Source organism: Tachysurus fulvidraco, chromosome 24 (genome assembly GCF_022655615.1).
Source record: "Tachysurus fulvidraco isolate hzauxx_2018 chromosome 24, HZAU_PFXX_2.0, whole genome shotgun sequence".
Lineage (NCBI taxonomy): Eukaryota > Metazoa > Chordata > Actinopteri > Siluriformes > Bagridae > Tachysurus > Tachysurus fulvidraco.
The window spans coordinates 12,022,425-12,045,450 of record NC_062541.1 but is presented as its reverse complement, the minus strand read 5'-3'; the positions used below and the strand labels follow the sequence as shown (position 1 = coordinate 12,045,450).

General features: G+C 37.0%; 4 protein-coding genes across 9 annotated transcripts; 2 read left to right on the top strand and 2 right to left on the bottom strand.

Annotated features, from left to right (window-relative positions):
- Positions 1-50: 50 nt before the first annotated feature.
- On the bottom strand, positions 51-2,488 carry LOC113661385 (elongation factor 1-alpha). Its single transcript, XM_027175544.2, has 7 exons — positions 2,340-2,488; positions 1,819-1,998; positions 1,443-1,739; positions 1,210-1,360; positions 854-1,110; positions 545-779; positions 51-447 (listed from the first exon to the last, which is right to left on the bottom strand). The coding sequence occupies exons 1-7, from the start codon at positions 2,481-2,483 to the stop codon at positions 323-325; spliced, it is 1,389 nt and encodes a 462-aa protein (XP_027031345.1). The 5' UTR covers positions 2,484-2,488; the 3' UTR covers positions 51-322.
- Positions 923-18,287, bottom strand: si:ch1073-513e17.1 (sialin). 3 transcript variants are annotated; one of them, XM_027175540.2, is made up of 18 exons: positions 18,076-18,258; positions 17,390-17,471; positions 17,049-17,218; positions 16,000-16,220; positions 15,614-15,847; positions 15,332-15,506; positions 14,963-15,081; positions 14,537-14,698; positions 14,247-14,379; positions 13,975-14,122; positions 13,464-13,554; positions 13,235-13,363; positions 3,118-3,245; positions 2,340-2,497; positions 1,819-1,998; positions 1,443-1,739; positions 1,210-1,360; positions 923-1,110 (listed from the first exon to the last, which is right to left on the bottom strand). In XM_027175540.2, coding segments are annotated over exons 3-14 (1,650 nt in total). In that variant the 5' UTR covers positions 17,158-17,218; positions 17,390-17,471; positions 18,076-18,258; the 3' UTR covers positions 923-1,110; positions 1,210-1,360; positions 1,443-1,739; positions 1,819-1,998; positions 2,340-2,496. The 3 variants fall into 3 exon arrangements, with proteins under 3 accessions (XP_027031341.2, XP_047663698.1, XP_047663697.1); XM_047807742.1 differs by lacking the exons at positions 923-1,110; positions 1,210-1,360; positions 1,443-1,739; positions 1,819-1,998; positions 2,340-2,497 and having other exon boundaries at positions 3,197-3,322; positions 14,963-15,129; positions 18,076-18,287; XM_047807741.1 differs by lacking the exons at positions 923-1,110; positions 1,210-1,360; positions 1,443-1,739; ... (1 more) ...; positions 2,340-2,497; positions 3,118-3,245 and having other exon boundaries at positions 11,924-13,363; positions 14,963-15,129; positions 18,076-18,287.
- On the top strand, positions 7,976-11,687 carry LOC113661388 (inner centromere protein-like). Of its 2 annotated transcripts, none has more exons than XM_027175549.2 (3): positions 7,976-8,498; positions 10,056-10,453; positions 10,568-11,687. In XM_027175549.2, the coding sequence occupies exons 1-3, from the start codon at positions 8,075-8,077 to the stop codon at positions 10,625-10,627; spliced, it is 882 nt and encodes a 293-aa protein (XP_027031350.1). In that variant the 5' UTR covers positions 7,976-8,074; the 3' UTR covers positions 10,628-11,687. The 2 variants fall into 2 exon arrangements, with proteins under 2 accessions (XP_027031350.1, XP_027031349.1); XM_027175548.2 differs by having other exon boundaries at positions 10,056-10,457; positions 10,568-11,677.
- Positions 18,231-22,746, top strand: ppt1 (palmitoyl-protein thioesterase 1 (ceroid-lipofuscinosis, neuronal 1, infantile)). Of its 3 annotated transcripts, none has more exons than XM_047807743.1 (10): positions 18,231-18,364; positions 19,031-19,134; positions 19,682-19,791; positions 19,933-20,060; positions 20,152-20,222; positions 20,462-20,564; positions 21,277-21,367; positions 21,516-21,614; positions 21,698-21,769; positions 21,968-22,746. In XM_047807743.1, exons 2-10 carry the CDS (start codon positions 19,038-19,040, stop codon positions 22,088-22,090), a joined length of 894 nt encoding a protein of 297 aa, XP_047663699.1. In that variant the 5' UTR covers positions 18,231-18,364; positions 19,031-19,037; the 3' UTR covers positions 22,091-22,746. The 3 variants fall into 3 exon arrangements, with proteins under 3 accessions (XP_047663699.1, XP_027031351.1, XP_027031353.1); XM_027175550.2 differs by having other exon boundaries at positions 18,345-18,483; XM_027175552.2 differs by lacking the exon at positions 18,231-18,364 and adding an exon at positions 18,881-18,916.
- The last annotated feature ends 280 nt before the right edge of the window (positions 22,747-23,026 follow it).

Sequence of the window (23,026 nt, the reverse complement as noted above, 5' to 3'; positions counted from 1 at the left end):
AGCAGACAGCAAGATTTACTTAAAAAAATAAAAATCACGCTCACACATTCTGCAATTTTTTTAATACCTTTATTAGTTACTCAGCAGCTTCCTTTTCAAATTTAACTGTGGCAACAGGTGCAGATCTAAACCATTCAAATCAAATTAACTGAAAGATGCTATTGATCAAACAATGAAGCCACAATTATCCTTTCCTGCGAAAATTTTTTCGATGGGTTTTAATCAGCATTAGCCAGTCCTTGAGTAGAGTGCCCAGGTTCAAAGAAATTCCAGGAACTGGGGGGCAAGGCCCCACCACCTTTAAAACAGCTGGAATGAGGGTTCACTTGGTCTTGGCAGCCTTCTGTGCAGACTTCGTGACCTTGCCAGCACCAGCAGCCTTCTTCTCAACGCTCTTGATGACGCCGACAGCAACGGTCTGCCTCATGTCACGCACAGCAAAACGACCTGAAAACAGATGTAGAAGACAGTCAGATCGTCCTGAAAATCACAAGCTAGACAAGAAATTGGTCAGTATGCAAAATGAGCTCATGAGAAGACTTACCAAGAGGAGGATAAGCGGAAAAGCTCTCCACACACATAGGCTTGCCAGGAATCATTTCAACAATGGCAGCATCTCCAGACTTCAGGTTCTTGGGGTTGTCCTCAAGCTTCTTACCGGAACGGCGATCAATCTTTTCCTTGAGCTCAGCAAACTTGCAAGCAATGTGAGCAGTGTGGCAGTCCAGCACAGGGGCATAGCCCTGAGAGATCTGACCAGGGTGGTTCAGGATGATGACCTATGGGACACAAAGTTAATTCTTCTATCCAAAGCTTCAAGCAGGCTAAAAAAGAAAAATCTCCACAAGCTAACCTGAGCAAGGAAGCTGCCAGCCTCCATGGGTGGGTCGTTCTTGCTGTCTCCAGCCACATTACCACGACGGATGTCCTTCACAGACACGTTCTTCACATTGAAGCCAACGTTGTCACCAGGTGTTGCCTCAGGAAGGGACTCGTGGTGCATTTCAACAGACTTGACCTCAGTGGTCACGTTAACAGGGGCAAAGGTCACAACCATGCCAGGCTTGAGCACACCAGTCTCGACACGGCCCACAGGTACAGTTCCAATACCTAAGACCAAAAAAAAAAAAAAGTAGTGAGCTTGGGTTGCTTTTTTGTTTTTTTTTTTAAACAAAAGGCAAACTTTTGCCTTTAACAAGCAATACAAACCTCCAATTTTGTACACATCCTGCAGAGGAAGGCGAAGAGGCTTTTCAGTGGGGCGGGAAGGGGGCAGGATGGCGTCCAGGGCATCCAGGAGAGTAGTGCCGCTGGCATTGCCTTCCTTACGCTCGACCTTCCATCCCTTGAACCATCCCATCTACAAAGACAAAGTAAGATCGAAAGTTGGCATATGAACCATATAGTGCAAAAAGCTACAAGACCCATAGAGTTGAACTCACGTTCGTGCTGGGCTCCAGCATGTTGTCTCCGTGCCAGCCAGAAATGGGGACGAAAGCAACGGCAGCAGGGTTGTAGCCAATCTTCTTGATGTAAGCGCTGACTTCTTTGGTGATCTCCTCAAAGCGAGCCTGGCTGTATGGGGGTTCGGTGGAGTCCATCTTGTTGACTCCAACGATAAGCTGCTTCACTCCCAGGGTGAAGGCCAGGAGGGCGTGTTCGCGGGTCTGACCGTTCTTAGAGATACCAGCCTCAAACTCACCCACACCACCAGCAACAATCAGCACGGCACAGTCAGCCTATGGGTGAAAAGAAAATAAGTTAAAAAACCAAGACATTAAATTTAAGAGAACACAAAACTCAAGATAGGAAAAGTACCTGTGAGGTACCGGTGATCATGTTCTTGATAAAGTCTCTGTGTCCAGGGGCATCAATGATGGTGATGTAGTACTTGCTGGTCTCAAACTTCCAAAGAGCAATGTCGATGGTGATACCACGCTCACGCTCAGCCTTCAGTTTGTCCAACACCCAGGCATACTTGAAGGATCCCTTGCCCATCTGAAATTTAAGTCAATTAGAACCAGGTTTATGTCTATTGCATCAGGGAAATCCTTAATATGGTAAAGAATAATATGAAGTCGTATTTATTTAAAATAAAACCATCAAATACCAGTCATATTTGAACAAGAAAACATTTACAACCAATTTGTACCGGTTCACCCAAGCAGCAGTGGGCGCCATTACAGCTTTGCTACGTCATGGTGACTAAGCCACACCCACCCCCCCACACCCTGCCGGCTCAGACCCACTAGCGCGTGTGGGCGCCATCTTGGCTCAATTGACTCAGAACAGTTTTTTCTTTCCCCATCTAAAAATTAAAACATTTTAAAATGACGCACCTCAGCGGCTTCCTTCTCAAACTTCTCGATGGTTCTCTTGTCGATGCCTCCACATTTGTAGATCAGATGGCCGGTGGTGGTTGACTTTCCAGAGTCGACGTGGCCGATGACCACGATGTTAATGTGGGTCTTTTCCTTTCCCATGGTTCTTTAAGATTCTGTTAAAAACAGGATTAAACGTCACACATCGAAAACCGTTTCATTAGGACGTGAAATACTGAGTGATTGTTGAGTAATAACGACTAGGGGACACGTTTAGGAGCCCTGGGGCCTGTAGTTCGGACACACGCCCGTGATAAGACACGTGTTTAGAGCCACGCAGGATTATTTAAGTTACAGGAAAAAAATGTCACCAATAGAATAACAGGCAACCTCATGAACATGGCTTCCAGAAGCTTCTATTCTCCTTCTGTGAGCAGTAAGAGTAAAGAGCAGCAGTAACGGCTCCCAACAGGCCCACACACTCCTCACACAGCCTTTGTTCTGTACTCGGTTTACCGGCCTTTATCAAAAATCACTTTTTACCAAACAACTACAGAAAACGTGTCTTAAAACTCACATCTAAAGTACTAAAGCGTTATTCATCACCGTTCACGACAGCTTTTAAACGATTTTAACAAACTTATTCCACATTCCAACACTCCATCTTTTCATCCAAAGGAAAGACATTTTTCATAAAGGAAAAAAAAATCACAAGGTTTTTAAAAGAAGAACTGGCTGTTTCTCAGAAGGAAATCACTAAATTAAAATTAAAAAAAAAAAAAAAAAGGCCACTTACTAGGGTTCGGCGATTAGTCCGCAGCAGCTGTTCCCCGTCGCCAGGTTAACAGAAAGAGACCGAAAAATGCTTTGGATTCGGAATTTATATGCAAGTTCGCCCCGCCCACTGTTGACGTCATCACCGTGCTTCATGAATTCAAGAGAATCAGAGTCAGAAGAGCTTTTTCTTTATATTAACCAGCTATGGGTCATATCTGTCATACCTTCCAAAACACACAGCAAAAACAATATGAATAAGATGAGAATTTAAAAAAAAATTAAAAAAAACAACAACAAAGATTAAATAAAATGTATACATATATCTCTAGATATGTTTGTATAATATAATATAATTATATAGGTAAATACGATTATTCCTGCATATCTCAGTCATTTTTAAAATATTATGATTGGTATTTTATTGGTATTTTATTTTATTGACATTATTTACTTAAAACACATACTATTTATATTTCAATTGCACATTTCACACTTGGACATTTGTACATACAAATTGTATATATGCATTGTATATGTCATTCTGTTACACTGTGGAGCTTCAGAATCAGTCACTAAAACTGAAAACCTGTCACTAAAATAAATTCCTCACATGTGAAAACATACCTGGCAATAAAGTTCTTTCTGATTCTGTAATGATTATTAGCAGCACATGTGACTATGCTGTAAATGATGGGGTTATAATAAAGGCTTGAACAGCTTAAAGTGTACAGAGTAATAAGTTTTTGGGTTTTTTTTAATCAAAAACTGTAATGTAGTTATTTATTAAAGCTATACCTGCGTACCTAATTTTTGCCTAAAAAGCTTTAAAGATATTAGTGATGAAACTGCTTGAATGGACATTGTATTCACAGGTAGATATTTACATCAGAAATACTTGGGTGATAACAGGAGATGAAGCACCATTGTTTGCCTTAGGTCTCCACCCAAAGGCTCACCTATTCACATTCAAACTTGATCTGCAGACAAGGCATTGTGGGGGTTCTCCTCAATCAATACACTTTATTCAATCAAGGCTCAAATGGATTATGTATTGTAAATTAATAGATATGGCATAAATAAAAGTGTATGGAAATCTATGTAGATTTTTCTTTAGTTATTCTACAGTTACCAAGCGCCAACTTATTACCCAACTGGTCCGATTATGCTGAGTGCCTTATAGTCTCCATCACTTTTTAATGGGCCTATTTCCAGCATCTGGCATCCTTCTAAGCCTCCTCTCAACTTCCTTTTGCTACCCAACAGACCTAACCAACACCTGCTTATTTCAATCACGCCTCTCATTGAGCAGATACACACATACACACATACACTCATACACTCTAGGCCCATGCAGTGGCTCTATGAAACAGCAGACATTTCCACATGGGGCAGAGATTATAACTTCTATTGTTCTATTGTGAGGAATTGTTCATACAGCGCTGCATATGCAATAACATGATTGCACCTAATTTATTAATTGTTTTTAACGTTTCTTCAAATGTATGAAAGCTTGCCTACACAAATAGAATAAAACAAAATGAAAAATTTATGACAATAATTTACAGACACCTGAAACATAAAATTTCCAAACATTAAATTATGAAGCAACTGAACACATTGAACTAGTCAGAGCAAGTATGCAAAGTCTAACTGTGGGAACGATTTTGAATGCAAATCTGTGCAAAAAGATTCTGTTTGTTGGTATGAGATAATACCAGTTTAACTAAATATAGTATGCTTTCTTTTAGTTTTCCAAAATCCTAAGAACAGACAGTATAGTATATAGCCAGAGTGGCAATGAATGAGGGCACGAATAGTTAAATGTCATTAAAGGCGTGTCTTCTCAACCAACCTGAGGAACCAGATCTCTTTATAATTCGAAAGACTTAATGTTTACTCAGAAAACTAGTCACCCACTCTGCAAAGCATAACTTTCTGAAACTTTCTGTACTAAAAGTACTAAGATCATTCCAGTAAATAGGAAATTGTCTGTGTGTATATGAGAGTGAGTTTCCAAAGTAACCTTTTTTGTTTTTAACTACCTTTTGTACTCATTCCATTATCATTATCCTTTTCACCCTTTTTCACCCCTATCAACAACTTTAAAAACAGTGATTATTTTTGTCATGTTGTGCTAGATTACACCTAGGAGCTTATAGAGCCTAACTTTTTAGGTACTAATTAAAGTAACGTTTACTTTAGGAGTTTATTTCATTGCTAACTATTCTATATGATAATGAAGTCCAGGGGGAAATCTGAAGCACAAATATCAGTTAATTATGTAAGACAGAATGAAAGAGTTAAAGGTAAAGGGTGTGGTCTTAAAGGTCAGTCATATGATTGGCACTGATAAGAATTTATCACACAAGTGAAGATCTAAGTCAGACACATAAATAATGAATATAATTTAGTTGTAGAAGCAGAGTTGAAACAACAGTTGCTGTTTCTTCATTTTCATTTCATTTTCTCCATTTGCTTCCAGAGTCTTCATGTTCACTCACTGTGTGTCACTTATATGGGACCTTCCTTGCTGTGGTGAGACGTCAAAGCTTATTTAACCTTTGTCCCCAGTTGGCTTTTTTACCAGCACTGAAAAACAGTCATTTCTCCCAACAAACCTATCTACAAAGCCAATGCTCTGTTAGTAAATTTAGGGGGAAAAGGTGTTTCAATTCATGCTGCAATAAAATACTCCAGTGTAAACTTTGACCATTTGACTGGCATGTAGGAATAGACATGGTGCCCTGGATCTGGGTTAAGTGCTGACAGGGCTTCAATGTTGAGTCATGCATTTGGAGAGGAAGGGCCCCGACCTTTTATTCCTTCCAGGACATTCACATAGAGCAGGCTAGTTAAACTTCTGAGCATTTATTATTAAAATTGATATCATGTATCATGTAGAAGCAACAATGAGATTCATTTAAATCAGCCTTGGATTGAAAGAACTTTAAAAAAAGTCTTGTAGATTTGTGTTAGTGACAAATATGGTCACTAACAAGCAATAGAAGCAAAGAGAAAGAAAAGAATGAAATCCCAAAGCTTTGAATGGAGTAAAGAGAAAATCCCAAAGCTTGGCATGATAGCACAATTCCAGTTGGACAGACACACCTTCCCCTGACCCAACAGCTAGAAACCAAATGCTCACACTTGCTAATTTTTCAACACTTTCAGTGACCATTAAGGTGCAATGTCTGTGGCTGACACCACTCACTTGCATGTGTGAGCACCCTAGGGTTCTGTCTGAGCACCTGAGAATGCTAATAATACTATTCATGTGTAAAAGCGACTCTTTTCCATATGTTTCCCAGCTGTAGAGGGGTAAAGACAATGGCACCCACAGTAAAATCCTCAATATCATTACTACACAAACAGGCACATTTATATCAATTTACTCTTAACAGTATTAAATTTTGCCTGACCAAGGTCTATCACTTTCAAGAAAAACAATAAAAAAAGGAAGTAATATATGGTTACTACTATAACATAAAAGTCAGTGGGATTAACAAGTTCTCTGAATACAGTAATTACTTAAATTAATGCATTTCACATTACTAATATCAAAAAGGCATTTTGTCTAGTGCAGTGTATCTCACATTTTATTGTTATTAATTTTATAATTTTACAAGCTAGAAATTAAAATAAAGTGCTAATTAAACCAGTATAGCAAATACAATGTTTTATGAAAGTGATTATTCTAAACATTAGATGGAGAAAAGTTGTGTTTTAAAAATCAGTGTTGTTGATCTCATTACAAAATAGAAAGATTTTAAATTCAAAACTATAACATTTTATATCCAAAAGTTATTCGGAAGTTGGAACTAGTAGTACTATTAGTTCTTTCTATTAGTATATTCAATTTTGTTCTTCCAGATGAAAAGATAATGAAAACCACAAATATACCAGTGAGAGAATGGGATATTACATACGTATGTACTATTAAAAAAAGCAGGACATACAAATGTGAAATATGTTCAGCCAAGAGGCAAACTCTTCAAAGACTGTGCTGTAAAAATACAAACAGTTTAAGAAGTGCAGGTTTCCTATCAGTTACAATACACAAAATGATACAGTCTATAGTGTAGTTTAATTATGAGGAAATTAAGTTATATTTTCTTTTTTACTTTCTAAAAAGGAAAGAAAACCCAGTTGTAATTGTACTAACCTTTAGGAGAACAATAATAAGCACTTACATAAAGCTTATAATGTGTAAAATATGTAAACAAAAAAAGGATGAAAACAAACAAACAAACAAATAAAAATTTCAAGTAGAGGAATGTGGGTTATACAGGATCCATTATATCACCAAAGACATCTAATTTTTTATTATTAGTTAAATGAACTAAATATTTGAGTGAGTAAGTTTCTGGGAGAAGTAACACAAACAATTTCTGGTTGCCAGGTTGGACAGTGACGTTTTGTGACGCATTTTTCATGCGACGAGCTGTAGGTTTACCGATGAGTATTTCGGCTCTTTTCATCGAGTCAAAATCATTTGGCTCAGTTCAACAATAAGAGCCGACTCTTTATGCTCAAAAAACGGCTCGCTGCCATTTTCCCTATTTTTTGTGGTCCTTTGACCTGTGATTGGTCTTCATTGACTAACTATACCTTAACAGAATAACAATAACTTTGTAATAAAGTCTACTGCTATTAATAACTAATCGCATCCCCAACCACAGAGTGATAAACAATGTTAAACAAGGTCATATTGCCTCATAGACACCTCACAATAGGAGCAATACAATGTAATTACAATGTTATAGAAGCGACACTGTGTACATCTACAAAATATGGGAGAAAATGACGTGAGGAGAAAGAAACCCTGCAAACATGTACCGTAGGCGATAAGGCGAATCGTTCATCTAAAATAATCGGTTCAAAGAGTCGACTCACTAGCGACCGACACATCACTATTTGGGTCGGGTGTTTAAACCTTAGGCCATAATTATATAGCGATCTGGTTACAGTTACTCTAAATGAAAATGGCTGGAAATTGGAAGGATAGTGAAACGAAGGAACTGCTGTCTATCCGATCAGATGAAGAAATTATCCGCCAACTGAACGGCACCGTTCGGGATGCGGTGGTGTACGAGAAAATCACCCAGAAACTCAAAGAGCGTGGGGTTTTCAGGGAAAAGACGCAGGTGATTAATAAACTGAAAACTCTACGGAAGAAGTTTCACCAAATTAAACAACGCAACGGCCAAGTGGGAAAGTCCGACTGGCCGTATTTTGATATGTGCCATTATATATGGGGAGGTGGACGTTCTGCAAACCCCATGGCGTTGCTCAGTCCTTTAGAGCCTTATCCCTCTGAGAATGATGCTGAAACCGCGCTGAGTGATACAGAAATCCTCAAGACTGAGGTGTGCACTGAATTTGTGCCTTTAAGTCCAGCAGGTGGGTTTATTTCACATTTACATTAAGCAGACACTCTTATCCAGAGTGACTTACATGACTGGTGAATTGCTCAGCTTGGTGGACCTGGGATTCGAACTCATAACCTTCTGATCAGTAACACACACAAACAATTATACTTGGTTATATTTACATTTCTGTCATTTAGCAGACACTCTTATCCAGAATAACTTGCTCAGCTTGGTGGACCTGGGATTCAAACTCATGACCTTCTGATCAGTAACACAATTAAATCAGTAATTATTTAAAGGTGGGGTGCACGATGTTTCAAAAGCCAATGTTGACATTTGAAATCACCGAAACAAACACACTCCTAACCCAAATGGGTGTCACCCCTGTATTGGTAGCTCCGCCCCACACATACGTAACCCAGGCAACTATTATGGCGGAACCTGCTGGGGCAGCAGGCCGAGGGGATTTTTTTTATCAGTAAATGAACTCAATGAGTAATACTATGGTAATACAGGTCAAATGTGTTTTTGTAGTACTGTGTGTTGTACCGTGAAAGGTTTAGCAGCTCCGTTTCACGCAGAAGACGTTCAGTTCTCTCCAGCGCTGGAAAGCTGATCCTATATTAACACAGGTTCGGCTTCTTGCCTTACCGTAAGCCTTTTTTCGCTTTTCGCTTTTATCCGTCATGTCAATGTTTCAATCGCTTTCAGCTAACGTCAGACATGCACACTGAACACTCTCTCTACACATATTGTCAAGACACGCCCCTTTCTGCTCATTAGCTACACGTTTGTTTTGTTTGTCGGCCCGACTGTTTTCTGAAGCATTTCTCAAACAACGTGCACCACACTTTTAAGCTTTAAAGTTGCTATAATATACATATGTGGTTGCCTAGTGGTTAAGGTGGTGTACTACAGATCGAAAGGTCATGGGCTCGAATCCCAGGTCCACCAAGCTGCTGCTGCTGGTCCCTTGGGTAAGGCCCTTAACGCTCAGTTGTATAAATTGAAATAAAAATTTAAGTCACTCTGGATAAATGCTATAAATATATGTAGAGGTGACAAACATATCTAACACACATCTCAGGCAACAACGTCTCATTATTCCAATGTTTCTTCGTGGACAGTGGCTAAAGAAAAAGGATGAGAGATCTTACATTTGTTCTTCTTTTGATCTTCAGGAAATTCAGATAAAGCTTTTTTTGAACATGTTACTTGTGGAATATTCCACATATTTCATATTGGTGAATTTGTTCACGTAAAAGGATTGAGCGAATCTTGCCAGAAACAAGATAACTTTTGACACATTAAGGACTACTTATACATTTAATGATTATTTTTCATGTAGGTTAATTAATATTTGAAAGTAATTATAGTACATATGTTGTGAAGCACACCTTACCAATGTTTTAATTATCTTTACCTATATATAGGTAAACAAAATGTTTGTTTTATATTCTCAATTTGTGCATCTAGTGTTGTGCATCTGTGTACTGTGTATTATTATTATTATTATTATTATTATTATTATTGCCCAACAATGGGCAGCCCAAACATGTGTGTAATGGCATTTCTGTGTTTTTCCTAGAATCTCCTCTTTCTCCTCAGTCACCACCAAATAAAAGTGCTAAGAAAGTATCACGTGGGGAACAAATGGTGAAGGACATGAAAGAGTTTTTCTCAGAAATGGACAGAGACTTTGAAGAAAGGGAGCGCCTTCGTCTTCTGGAGCAGAGACAGTATGAAGAGAGCTTAAGGAAGGAGGCAAAAGAGGAGGAGAAAGAAGAGCATGCCAGGCAAATGGCCATGTTTAAAGAGTTACTAGAATCTCAAAATGATCTGCTAAGAGAACTTTTGCAGCGAATCCCATCATCAACTTCCCAGTGGCTTACCCCATCTAAAAGTAACGGTGAACCTGAATCCACTGCCAGTGTTGCAAATAACCTAGAGACCAAGGAGTGCACAAACTTTGTACCCTTTAGTCATGTAGGTAAGTTTGAGCTTGCTATCTACACTTTATCTGCCTAAAGTAACACTAGTGTCTAGAGTCTAGATGTGTGATATATTTGACTAATAGGATTTTGCTGTGCCTTTTTATAGAATTACCTCAATCACCACCAAACAAAAGGGCAAAGAAAGTATCAAAGGAGGAACAAATAGCCAAGGACATGAAAGAGTGTTTTGCAGAAATTGCCAAAACCTTGGAAGAGAGAGAACGTCTTCGTCTCCTGGAACAGAGGCAACATGAAGAGGACTTAAGAAAGGAGGCAAAGGAGGAAGCACGAGAAGAACAGGCCAGGCAAATGGCAATGTTTAAAGAGATGCAGGAGTCTCAGAATGGTTTATTAAAGGAACTGCTGAGGCGTATGCCTTCACCAACATTACCGCAGTTAAATTCTTCTAAGTACTGGAACTCTGGCAATCAATCTAGGTTCAATGCAGACACTGCTGATAATAGTGATGTACAAAACACCTCAGAAAATGACATGATTTTTAACCCACCTTCATCTACATCCTTCACAGAGTAATAACCATGATGTTTTTTTAATTGTTTTTGTACATTGTATTTATTTAGTAGCCGTCTTGAGTGTAATTCAGTCTAATTCAGTTGCTCCTGCTGTTAGTCTGAATCTAATTTAAATTTTGGTGCAATTTGTTACCACACTTAATGTAAGTAGTTTTTACATGTTTTCTACAGTGCTTTCTGTAATTCTTTATGGACAACTTGTATTCACTTGCACATTTGCTTGATGATTTCATCCAAGAAGACAGTAAATATTTTTCAAATAAACAATTGATGTCATTTATCGTGTATCACTAATTATCATCGTCAATCTAAAATAACTGGTATTTTGTCAGTGACAGATTTACAGGACACTGCCAGCAGAAACACACTGAATGCTGAAAAAAAATAGTTTCAAAAATGTTTAGAAATAATTAAATCTTGACAATAGGTCTGTGGACAGTAAACTATACATAGATGCATTATAAAGAAGTCTTTACAAATACCAGTTGGCCTCCCAATTGGAAGAATATTAATTTGAATCCCAGGTCCACAAAACTACCACTACTGGGCTCCCTGTACAGAGTCCCTCTGGATAAGGGCGTCTGCTAAATGCTGTAAATGTAAATGTCTGTTGATGTTCTCTCAATGTCTATGTGGGTTTTTATCAGGATCTCTCCCACCTAATCCCCTGGTTTTTTCTCCCACCTCCCAAATTCAGTTCAATTCGATTCAGAAATATAAAAAAATTAGAAGAGAAATTTAAATGTATATGTAATTTGCTAGGATGCAAATGAATAAATTGTCCCCAGTTGTAAATCAGTATACAGTGTACTCTACTAATAAGTTAAGGTTTCTTTCACATCACCTTACAAAGGGAATTGCGTGTACTCAGTATGGTGTCACTCACAACTGAATCCACGGCAGGCAAAAAATATTTCAATTCACACACATTTCTTTAACATTCTTTAATATTTATAATTAGGTAAATGAGAGAGCTTTATTGAGCCTACCATAATGCCTACTTATAAGCCTTCCTTATTTTTTGTGGCTGCTAAAGCATTCATTAAAAATGCTTTATAAATTAATAAATTAATATTAATAATTAAATTATTACACTGTGAAAAAAGCAGTACTGAAAGCACGATCAGTAAATAGACTACCAGTACTAATCAATATTGTTATATTATTCAAAAAAAAATTATTATGGTATTTATGCAGCTGGTGTATCATGTGTGTAACGTCTTCACATTCTTTAGCATTGACATCACTTAATTTTCTATTATTAAAATAAACCCAACCTACTTCCCTTGTTTGTATCCCATCAGGATCACATGCTTATCACTCAAACTGATGTGATCATGTGAAACAGATTGGCAGTGTACAACAAAAACAAGGAGCTTGTAATGATTTTTCTCATTAAAAAACCTTTTGGTTAATCATGCTTTAAAAAAATACCAGCATACATAGAAATCTGTTGTAGAGTCTTGCTTTATCAACAGAATGAACAGTTAAACTATAACTACTTATGACAAGAACAGGTTGATTAATGTGCTATGCAGCCTCATATACAGAATACTCTTTCATTTTCCTTTAGCACAAGCCATAATGCATTCCCAGTTACTAATATTAAAGCTGTTATATGTTAAAAGCCATATAAAATATAGCAAAAATATAACAGGTACAAACATTTTTAAATCAACAAATAAAACCAAAAGTTTCCATGAACAGGATCCGTAAAAAAAACGCTTGTATGTAAAGTTGTATCTAAAATGCTATAAAACTCCAATGTTTCAATGCTACAGTTATTGTATTCAGTGGCTTAAAACATTAAGATATTAAACATTTTTAAAAAGTGTAAAAACATAAGAGAGTAAGAAAGGGATATGTTTCTATACATGTTTAGAAACTGTTGAAGTAAACAAAATGGTTTGAAAAATGACATTGTGTAAGAATGGGCACACACTGTAAAGGTGGTGCTGTTGTTTTATGTTTTTCTATTAAATCAAATGAAATGTAGCAGCATTCCAGTATTATAAGAGGCAATAGTTATTCCCAGGAAATGTCCTTAATGGTCCCTACTTTCAAATGAACCACATTTATAATGGATTCTATACAAATATACAGTTAAACATACTGCTTCCCTTATTCACATATTATTATTTTTTTGTGTACTATATTAAGAACATTAATTAATAAATGTCATTTAATAATTCAAGTCAATAATTTAAATATAGTGCAGAAAAGGTTCACAGTGTACCGACTGTCTCTTTGTTCTCCTTTAGAGCCCAAGTTTGGATCTTTCCACTGCCAAACAGTGTGTAGTATAAGGCTCCAAATACATTCACTCCTGCTGACACATAGAAAACCTTCCTCCAGCCCATCAGAGTATGCTTTAAAGAGAAATGGGGATTGTAAGGAAATAAGTTTCTGTTTGTGTGATAAGTTTGTGTGTGGTGTTTTATAAGTGATTAGTATGTAATTATAGCTCACATCTTTGGTAAGTTGACCCGTTATCACCGGTGCAAGTATTCCTGGGATTGTGCCAAAAGTGTTGGTGATCCCTTGCAGAAAGCCAGAATACCTGAGAACAAGGGAATAAGAAAAATATACAGGAAGATTTACGCAAAATTAAATTTAAAATTTACTAAAGACCTTTGTGTAAACAATAAGAAACTTTAATGATGAGGAACATTTATGAAACAGAAAATCACACACAAGGTGTTCAGCATTAAAAATGTACAAAATCTTTAAAATATTTATTTTTGTTGTGCTAAACTTCAATAATGACCTGAATAAATATGTGACAGTTTGAATGAAAATGGAGTTAAAAAAGTGAAGATTTTCCCATCATTACTGTTTGAAACCAAGTAAAGAATAATAATTATGGTCATTTGAGAGAAAATAAAAGGCTGGCCTCTTCTTTCATTCCACAGTACTGTAGAATATTTCTACACATATGAACCATCAAGCCTATGATATCAGAAGATTATAATGTCCATACTGAGGAGCAATATCAATCTGGTTTAGGAAGACTCCAGCTGAACTGATGCCCCCAAAAGTGCTGGAGAGTGTGAGAAAGGTAACAGCCAGGACGCCACTGCACCCAGAGAATCCAACAGCAACCAGGAGTACTGCTGGGATGAGCAAGCCTGTAGAAACACATAGACAAAAGATTTTGCTATACAATTATTATTAAATTGAATAATGTCTTTCCACCAAAGGTAAAGGGGTAAATCCATCTCAAGATGATTGACCTTAATTGCTGTCACTAACCTGCAAAAGTGAAGATTTTGCGGACAGACGTTACACTTAGTATCTCCTTCTCCAAAAGTTTGTCTGCACACACACCTGAGAGGAGAGAGAACAACCAGCCACCCAAGTAGGGTAATGCTGACAGGAAGGAGTTCTACACCACAGTGTAAGAAAATGTTAGATATCATGTCTTCATATCATAAGTAGTGTTTGTTTGTCCAATTGTGGTTGATATTCATAGACAGTATTTGTATGAATTTATGCATGTTGCTCTAAGACAGAGAAGCCAGTGGGGCTTTAAATATTCTTACCTGGCGCAGGTCAAAGTGCAGAATTGTGTCCATGTAGGTAGGCAGCGAGGTAAGCAGAGTGTAATAAGACCAGTTAGCACACATCTGTGTGATGATGATGGCCCAGAGAGGGCCTGAGCGCAACAAGGGCAACAACGGCACCGACCATCCGTGAGAACCTCCCTGTACAGTAGAGAAAGGTATTATTATTATTATTATTATTATTATTATTATTATTATTATTATATTGCAATAGTAAGTGCAAATGCCATTTAGGCCTAAATAATATCAAGATATTTAAAACAACATCTTCTTACATTGCCACGTGTAGCATCTGAGAGGGGTCAGGTCTAAATATCACTACTAAGCATAATTTCAAATAACAAAAATGTACAAAAATACTACACTCTTTTATCTGTAACTCATTATTCACTGATCACTTAATACCTCTGAGCCTATAGAGTTGATAATGTATTCTTTTTCTCTGTCACTTATTCTTGGATGTGTGCGAGGTTCATCTGACACCATGATGAACCACAATACTGCCCAAAGACATCCTGCGCCCCCTGGTGGCAAAATGTAAGAATAAAGACCGATCGCCATGCCAGTGATTTCTACAAATGTTGAAATTTACTCCACGGAAAAAACTAACAAACAAACAAACAAAAAACACTTACAATCTAAGATATGTGCATTTTAAATGCATACAAAGACAATATAGTTACTTAACAACTTAATGTATATCACACAAGATGTGTGAAAAGTTACTTTTAATAGCATTTAAGGAAGATGAATACATTAGATTTAGCTCATTACCACAGCAGTAGAAGACTGCAGGCCAGCCCATACTGTGACATATGAAGCCTGTAAGAGGGAAAGCAACAAAAGCACCAAAATTTCCTCCTGCTCCTGAGATAGTCATCAGACGAGCTCTCTCCAATGGAGGTGCCCAGCAGGCCCACATAGCCATCATGGCAGGGAATGTCACACCCTTAACACACAAAAGACTTCTATGTCCAGGCTCGATCAGTGGTATTACATGAAAATGAATTGTGATAATATCAATATTAAAAAAAAAACATTTTAATGTGTACTCACCTCTCCAAAGCCCTCCAGAGCTCTTAGAGCAAACAGCCAATTGACCCCAAGCTGAGCAGCCAGAGGAGTAAGAATAGTGAGGATTGCTGTACCCAAAACCCCTCCTCCCAGGAACTTACTCCCCCCACAGAGACCTGACAGGTATCCCCCGGGAACTTGGGTGAATAGATACCCAAAGAAGAAAGCACCAAGCAGCATTCCCTGAGTCTGAGGATTCCATTGGTATCTTGGTATCTGAGAAACATGAAAATGACACAGGGTGATAAACAGTATATTACACTATACTACAGGAAACCAGGAGTGCAGGAAGTGCAGCGTGGCCTTTAAGCAAAATAATCACTGAAATTTCTCTTTACACATATGCTAAAGTGGTCTAAAGCGCTCACCCCATCTGGCTGATCAAGGTTTTCATTGCTACTGTTAGAGGTAGTAGAAGATGCTGGACATTCCTTTGATTCACTGTCATTAAACACCGGCTGGATACCAGTTGTATTGACCATAGCGACCATGGCGACACTGAGATTGACCCGGAGCCCGTACACAACAGCAAAGCCGAGGAACATCATGAAGGCCAGGTTGTATCGCACAGAGCAGCACTGAGGAGATACTGTTCACATCCAGAAAATACAAACAATTTAGCAAACCAGTGGCACAGTAACTAGCATATTGTTGGGTAAATATAAGTCATCTTGTGAAATCATTGACACCTTTTACAGGCAGAGTTAAAAAAAATTGCTACATCATCACTCCAGGGTCTTGAGATCGATCCTGACCTTGGGTTAATTTTTGTTGAAGTTTCACATGTTCTATTTTTATAGGTTCAATTTTCTCCCAGGTTTCAAAACATGGACTGGTTCTGTACAAATATCTATATGTGACAGTAAATTTGCCTTATTGTTTTTGAATTATGTAAATGCTTGTGGTAATATAGTTCACAAAAATGTGTATTATATTTAAAATGTGATTTCTGCATGACCTACAGTAACCGAGTAGCTAAGGGAACAACTTAGACTATTTTGACAGAGTAGGCACTGAGAGGTAAAACTGAAAGGTAAAAATCTAATGGTTCAGTTTCTCTGTTGCAACAAGGTTCACTGGATATCTTAAAAATGTGAATCTGGTAAAGTATTAAGTTTAAAATGATAAAAATGGTCATTTCATGTTTCTGCTATTTCAAAAATGCACAGACATGATTATTGGAGAAAAGAAATATATGTGCAGATGTTAATGTTTGCTGTAGTCAAAATCAGGCAAGTAACCAGAATTTTCTACTGTTACATTTGCATTGACTCAGATCAGCCAACGACTCAAATAATCTCTGTAATTTGAAATAATCCAAAAAAGATTTATGACTAAACATGTTTAATCAGACATTGCAAAATTGTAATCTTAAAAATGAAATGCAATTACATATAAACATTTACAGGAAACAAACCTGTATGTTGTCCTGTGTGTTTATGCAGCAGTGGTGTTTCCTCTCCTTCCTGATCGAAAAATGTATCATCCACAGTTGAGGGACTAGACCATCCATCACGTAGGGCCATTATAAATGTTCAAGGGCAACAATTTTAAGATGTGCTCATCAAACCATATCGTCCACAAGTCCTGCATCAGAAAACAATCTAATTAAATCATCTAATACTGAACTCTGTTCTTAAAAAAATCTATAAGGCTTTGAAAAACAAGTGCTTCAGTGCAGGCAGAAAAATATATGCACAGGTCAATATTTCAGAGCACAAAGTGTGATTTGTAAAGACTTTCTTTTTAATAACTTACCAAATAAAAACCCTCCAGGTTGAGGTTTATTGTAGATAATCACTGATCCAGTTTGATAACTTTTTCACCTACTCATGTTCTCCTGTATGTGGAAAAAGAGCTTATTAAGAGATATATTGCCAACAGTAATTCAAAACTACACCTTTACTGGGTTCTGATTCAAGCGACACAAGATTGTCCGGATCCTATTAGACGTCTAAAACTATAATTGCTCTAGTCACGCCAATGTTTATGATATGGGAGTCTTATGACTGCAAATGTTCATGTTTTACATGTGACCAACTCAAGTTCCTCTGACAATCAAGTCTGTGCACTCAAACCTTAAATGTTCTAACTGTTGTTATTAACTAATGTTATTTAAGCATCTACTTAAAAATTGATAAGGTGTCCATTAATGGTACATGTTAACTGATTTCATTACACTTAACACTCAGTGAATTTTGAAATATATAGAATTTGTATAAACTCTGTTTTCTTAGACATATAAAACGTTGTATAGTATACAGCAAATTCATTGCTATACAGTATACACTATTCTAAAAAGTCTTTATTTATAGTTCATACTGACTTTTCCATATACAATATTAATACAGTGCAATGTTTTTTTTTACTCTAAAAAAAAACAATGTTCAGAAACTGTTGCTTTATATATTTATTTGTTATAGATCATATTAAATGTTTCTTACCACATTCTTTTAAAAGATGTTTGTATTAGTAAGTACAGGCTGCATTGGAAATAACCAGTGAGTCGTTCACATTGTTATTGTTGTTACTAGTAGAGGTATGTTCAATGAAACAAATCTTAAACAAGCAGATATCGGAAAGCAAAGAAGTACACTACTTGGATAAGGCTGGATGTGCGCAGCAGTTGCTCTGTGTGAACAAACCCGCTTTAACGAGTCGATCATATGACCGAAAGTCGCTGAAAACACCGATCTCTAAAGCATGCGGATTGACCAAACGTAACTCATTCAGGTTCGAATCTTTCATCCATGATATAAAGCACTTGTGTTTTTTGTGCCGGATACAAAGCGAAGGCGCTTTCGTTTGTTTCACTGTCATTCGAATCGGTGCCGAATTCAGGAAGTGACTCAGTAAGTATGCGCAGTTTTGTAGCTTTGCATAATCAGACGTGTTTAACTAGCTGTAAGTAAGTCTTGCGCAGTTGGAATACTGGCCTAATCGATGTATCTGATGAATTATATTGTTGTTCATAGCAAGTAAAACTTCATGGAATCCAAGAATACACTCCATGGCAACGGATGACGTCACTTATTTGTGACAGTCAGAATCATGTAAAGCATTAGAATCATGTAAGAAGCATGTAAGAAGCATTAGAATCATGTAAGAAGGGATGTGGTAGCCTAGCGTTTAAGGTGTTGGATTACTGATCAGAAGGTCATGGGTTCGAATCCTAGCTCCACCAAGCTGCCACTGCAAGGGGCCCCTGAGCAAGCCCCTTATTGCTCATTTGTATAAATTGAAATAAATTGTAAGTCACTCTGGATAAGGGTGTCTGCTGTAAATGTAAGCATTTCAGTATTTCTTTCTCCTTCAGTCTGTAGCACTTCCCTGTGCAGTAGTCACGTGCTTTACTGTTGATCTCTGTAAGTTGCTCAGTTGTGTTGTTGACCGCTGCAGACTAAACATGGCATCGCTGCTGCTCTTCGGATCACTGCTTTTAATCTCTGGAGCAGCGCAAGGGTCCAATACCTCCATCCCTTTGGTCATATGGCATGGAATGGGTAAGACTACTGTGTCCTGTATTAAGTAAAGTTTGAATTTTCTATATCATTTATAAGTATTATATAAGATGCAAATGCATATAATAGTGGAATGTATTACTTTATTGTATTACAATAAACATTAATATATAAGTTGAGTGAAATATGCAGGTCAGTTAATTAGCACTTGGTTTGAGTGTGTAAATAGTGCCCTGTGATTTACTGATGTTCTATGGTGTTCTGGGGATAGGATCCAGATCCCTAACCAGGATAAAATGCTTATAGTTGATGAATCAATTAATAAATTCTATAAGACAAGACAAATTTTTATTAATCTTAATTCATTCAAATCTTTCAAACGTTTTCAATTCAACTCAAATGTTTGTTAATTTATGTTCTAAACAATCACCAGCCATACAAAAAAATTCACTTGTTAATACTATTACAGGTTATTTATGTAGATATTCTTGATTTTCTTTCTGCAATTTCTGCCTCATACTAACTAAAAAGTGTAATCTAATAAATGACACACCTGGAACACAGACTATTTTCAATCGTGTTTGTATAGGGGATAACTGCTGCAACCCTATGAGCATGGGCGGTATAAAGAAAATGGTGGAAGAACAACTGCCTGGTATATACGTGCTGTCTCTCATGATTGGAAAAACTATAGCAGAGGTACTCATGTTAAAAGTCATGATGCACTTTGTTTTATTTGTTTTAGCTTGTGTTTTATGACAAAAAGGAACCAACTCTTTTTGTTTCATTTCCTGTCTTATATTTTTGTGTTGTTGTTTTGCATATTAATCTGTATTTCAGGACACAGAAAGTGGATTTTTCAAGGACGTTAATGAGCAAGTCGCCTTTGCATGTGATAAAATAGCAAAGGACCCTAAACTGAAGGGAGGATACAATGCAATGGGCTTCTCTCAGGGCGGACAGTTTCTGTAAGTACTGTGTTAATGGAGTCAATTCATGATGATCTGTAGTGTGAATAAACACTTTGGTGTTTCCTGTTTTGTGCTTTTCTTTTCTTAGACGTGCTGTGGCACAGAGATGTCCTAACCCTCCAATGAAGACTCTCATTTCAGTTGGTGGACAGCATCAAGGTAGGGAAATAGCTGTAATTGTTTGTCAGTCATATTCAGGTTGATTGACTCAACTTGAAATATATACACATAGTTAAATATTTAAGGCAAGCACAGTCTGTATCACATTTCCAAATGTGATGTGTTATTATACTGAGGTTACAGTCTAACTTGTTCAGGTTTCATTATCATGTCTTTTTCATTTCTTGTTTCTTTCTTGTTCCTGGTTTGTCAGTTGTTTTTGTTCTGCTTTGCTACAGGAGTTTATGGTTTGCCTCGATGCCCTGGTGAGAGTTCTCATATTTGTGACTGGATCCGAAAGGCACTAAACTCCGGGGCCTACACAGATGCAGTGCAGAAACAGTGAGATTGTGATTTTCTTTGACAGTGGTGACAGGTTTTTAAACAGTCATTGATTATTCATGACCATTGAATTGATGAATCTGACTGGTTAGGTGTTGTTGATTAAATTTCTGTAACAGTTCTGTCAGTAACTTTAATTTAAGTCAGAGGTTTATGTTAATGCACTCTTTGTAAAATGTTATAATTTCAAAAACAGATTTTAAAAATGTGATATTTTAAAGTGATAGATTTATAGTTGGAAATATGGTGAAAATATTTGCAAAGAGGTGATTATTTAATATTTATGCAAGGAGTCTTAACGGTCAGTGCTTTTGTAATGGTCAGTAAGTTTTTCATCTCTGGAAAGTCTCCCTTCTTCAGATCTTTGCACTTGCTAGTTTCTCTATAATAATTGAACAATAATTGTTCTATCAGCAGATAAAAACAAACAGTCAAAAATAAAAAAGGATGGCGAGTGAAAGAATGTATATACTTACTATAACATGAATGATAACAGGAACTGACTTACCTCGTGTATGTTATGATTAATGCATATGTTCATTAATGAATTCTAAATTGTTGGCAAAATGCTGTGGCATATGAGGAATACTGTTATTTGAGAAATAATTCATTTTTGGTGGTAATGCATCACACCAGCCTATTGTTGATCATTTTCTTATAAATTCTCACGTGTTTTATTCCTTACTTAACTGTGCACATACTTGTGCTTTAGCTTGGTGCAGGCGCAGTACTGGCACGATCCACTCAACGATGACTTGTACAAAAAGCATAGTCTGTTTCTTGCTGATATAAATCAAGAGCGGGTACGTCTGTTTTTTTTTCATGAGTTGTTATTTTTACAAAGTGTAATACAAAATAATGTCATTAATGAATTAATAAAACCTATTATTAGATAAGTTTTAGATAAGAACATATCTGATCATGTCTGTATTTCATTTCCATTTCCTAAAGGTGGTGAATGAGACCTACAAGAAAAACCTCATGACTTTGGAGAAGTTTGTAATGGTTAAGTTTCTACAAGACACCGTTGTGGACCCTGTGATATCTGAGGTGACAAAATGTCTGGCATTAAAATCTACTCATTAAAAGCTTATCAGTTGCACACATTTGCTTACATTACTCTCTCATTTCAGTGGTTTGGCTTCTTCAAAACTGGTCAGGCTAAGGAGACTGAGACTTTGCAGGAAAGTGCCTTATTTAAAGAGGTAAGAATTTCACAGATGGCAGTTTCCTAGGTAACTAATTTGTACATTTCTGAGCTTTTACTATATTTTTAGTCCATCCATGATGAGAACCATCCAAGTTGCATAAGGGTTGAGACCAACAAACCTCTGTTCTGCTACAGGTTTTGCAAGTGAAATTTCAAGCCAAGCAACCATCAGTGTTGTTTGTATGTTTTGTAGGATCGCCTGGGACTGGCAGAGATGAACAAAGCTGGAAAACTGGTGTTTCTCGCTACTGACGGCGATCATTTACAGTTTACTCAAGAGTGGTTTAACACCAAGTTAATCCCCTTTTTGCGGTAATCACCCAGCTGACGGTGTTAATACCAGATCAGTAACAAGAAGAAACAGATCCCATGTGCGCTCATACCGTAATGCTGTACTACTTATGCCTATCAATTTAATGACACATTATCATTCTTACTAGAAAATGGCTAAATATTATTGCACTGATGGTTTCCTTTATCAAGCTGACCTGAGTTCAATCAGATTCACCCGAGCCTCAACTTAAATTCATCATGCATAAAAATATAGGTCTAGGATGTAAATTTGAGATAAAACCTGCAAACAGTAAGATATTTTGTGTGTCCCATTCACATAGCTGTAAAAATTCAAGGAAAATCTTTGGACTTCTCAGCAAGAGCAGGTAAACCTGATGTAGATAAACTCAATTTTGGCCACTCGTAACATTTATTTTTTAATCTTTTCTGTAATTTTTAATCATGTTGTTTTTCTTTTTACATGTTTTAACACCGAAATTGTAGAGTTCAGTTTGGGTACTTTTAATTTAAATTAAGTTCAAATTATGCTTCTCTTTTCCTGTTAAGCTTCATGAACTGGGTTTCAGGCTCTAGTGTATCTGATTGACAGAACCCACCAAGATTGCATAGCTATTATGTTCTCCTGTAAATGGTATTTTATGGCAAGGTAACTAATAAAGTCTAAATTGTTTTAACTGATGCTCACTGGATTTGGAATGTAAATGTTGTGTTATTTGTTGTATACTCTTTTCATCATCCCTGAGCTTGGGAAATGCACAACATAAGTTCATTTTATGATGGTACAATAAACACATTTGAATGGTAAAGCAGACATCTTTTTGGAGTTTTAAAGGCAGCCATCCCTAAACTGACAGGTACAGAAACAGTTAAATGGGGATTAAGAACCCAAAGTGAGAGCACAGTGCTGATTTGTAGATTAAATCCAAATGTATTTCTTAAAATTTGGAAAGATTTTGAT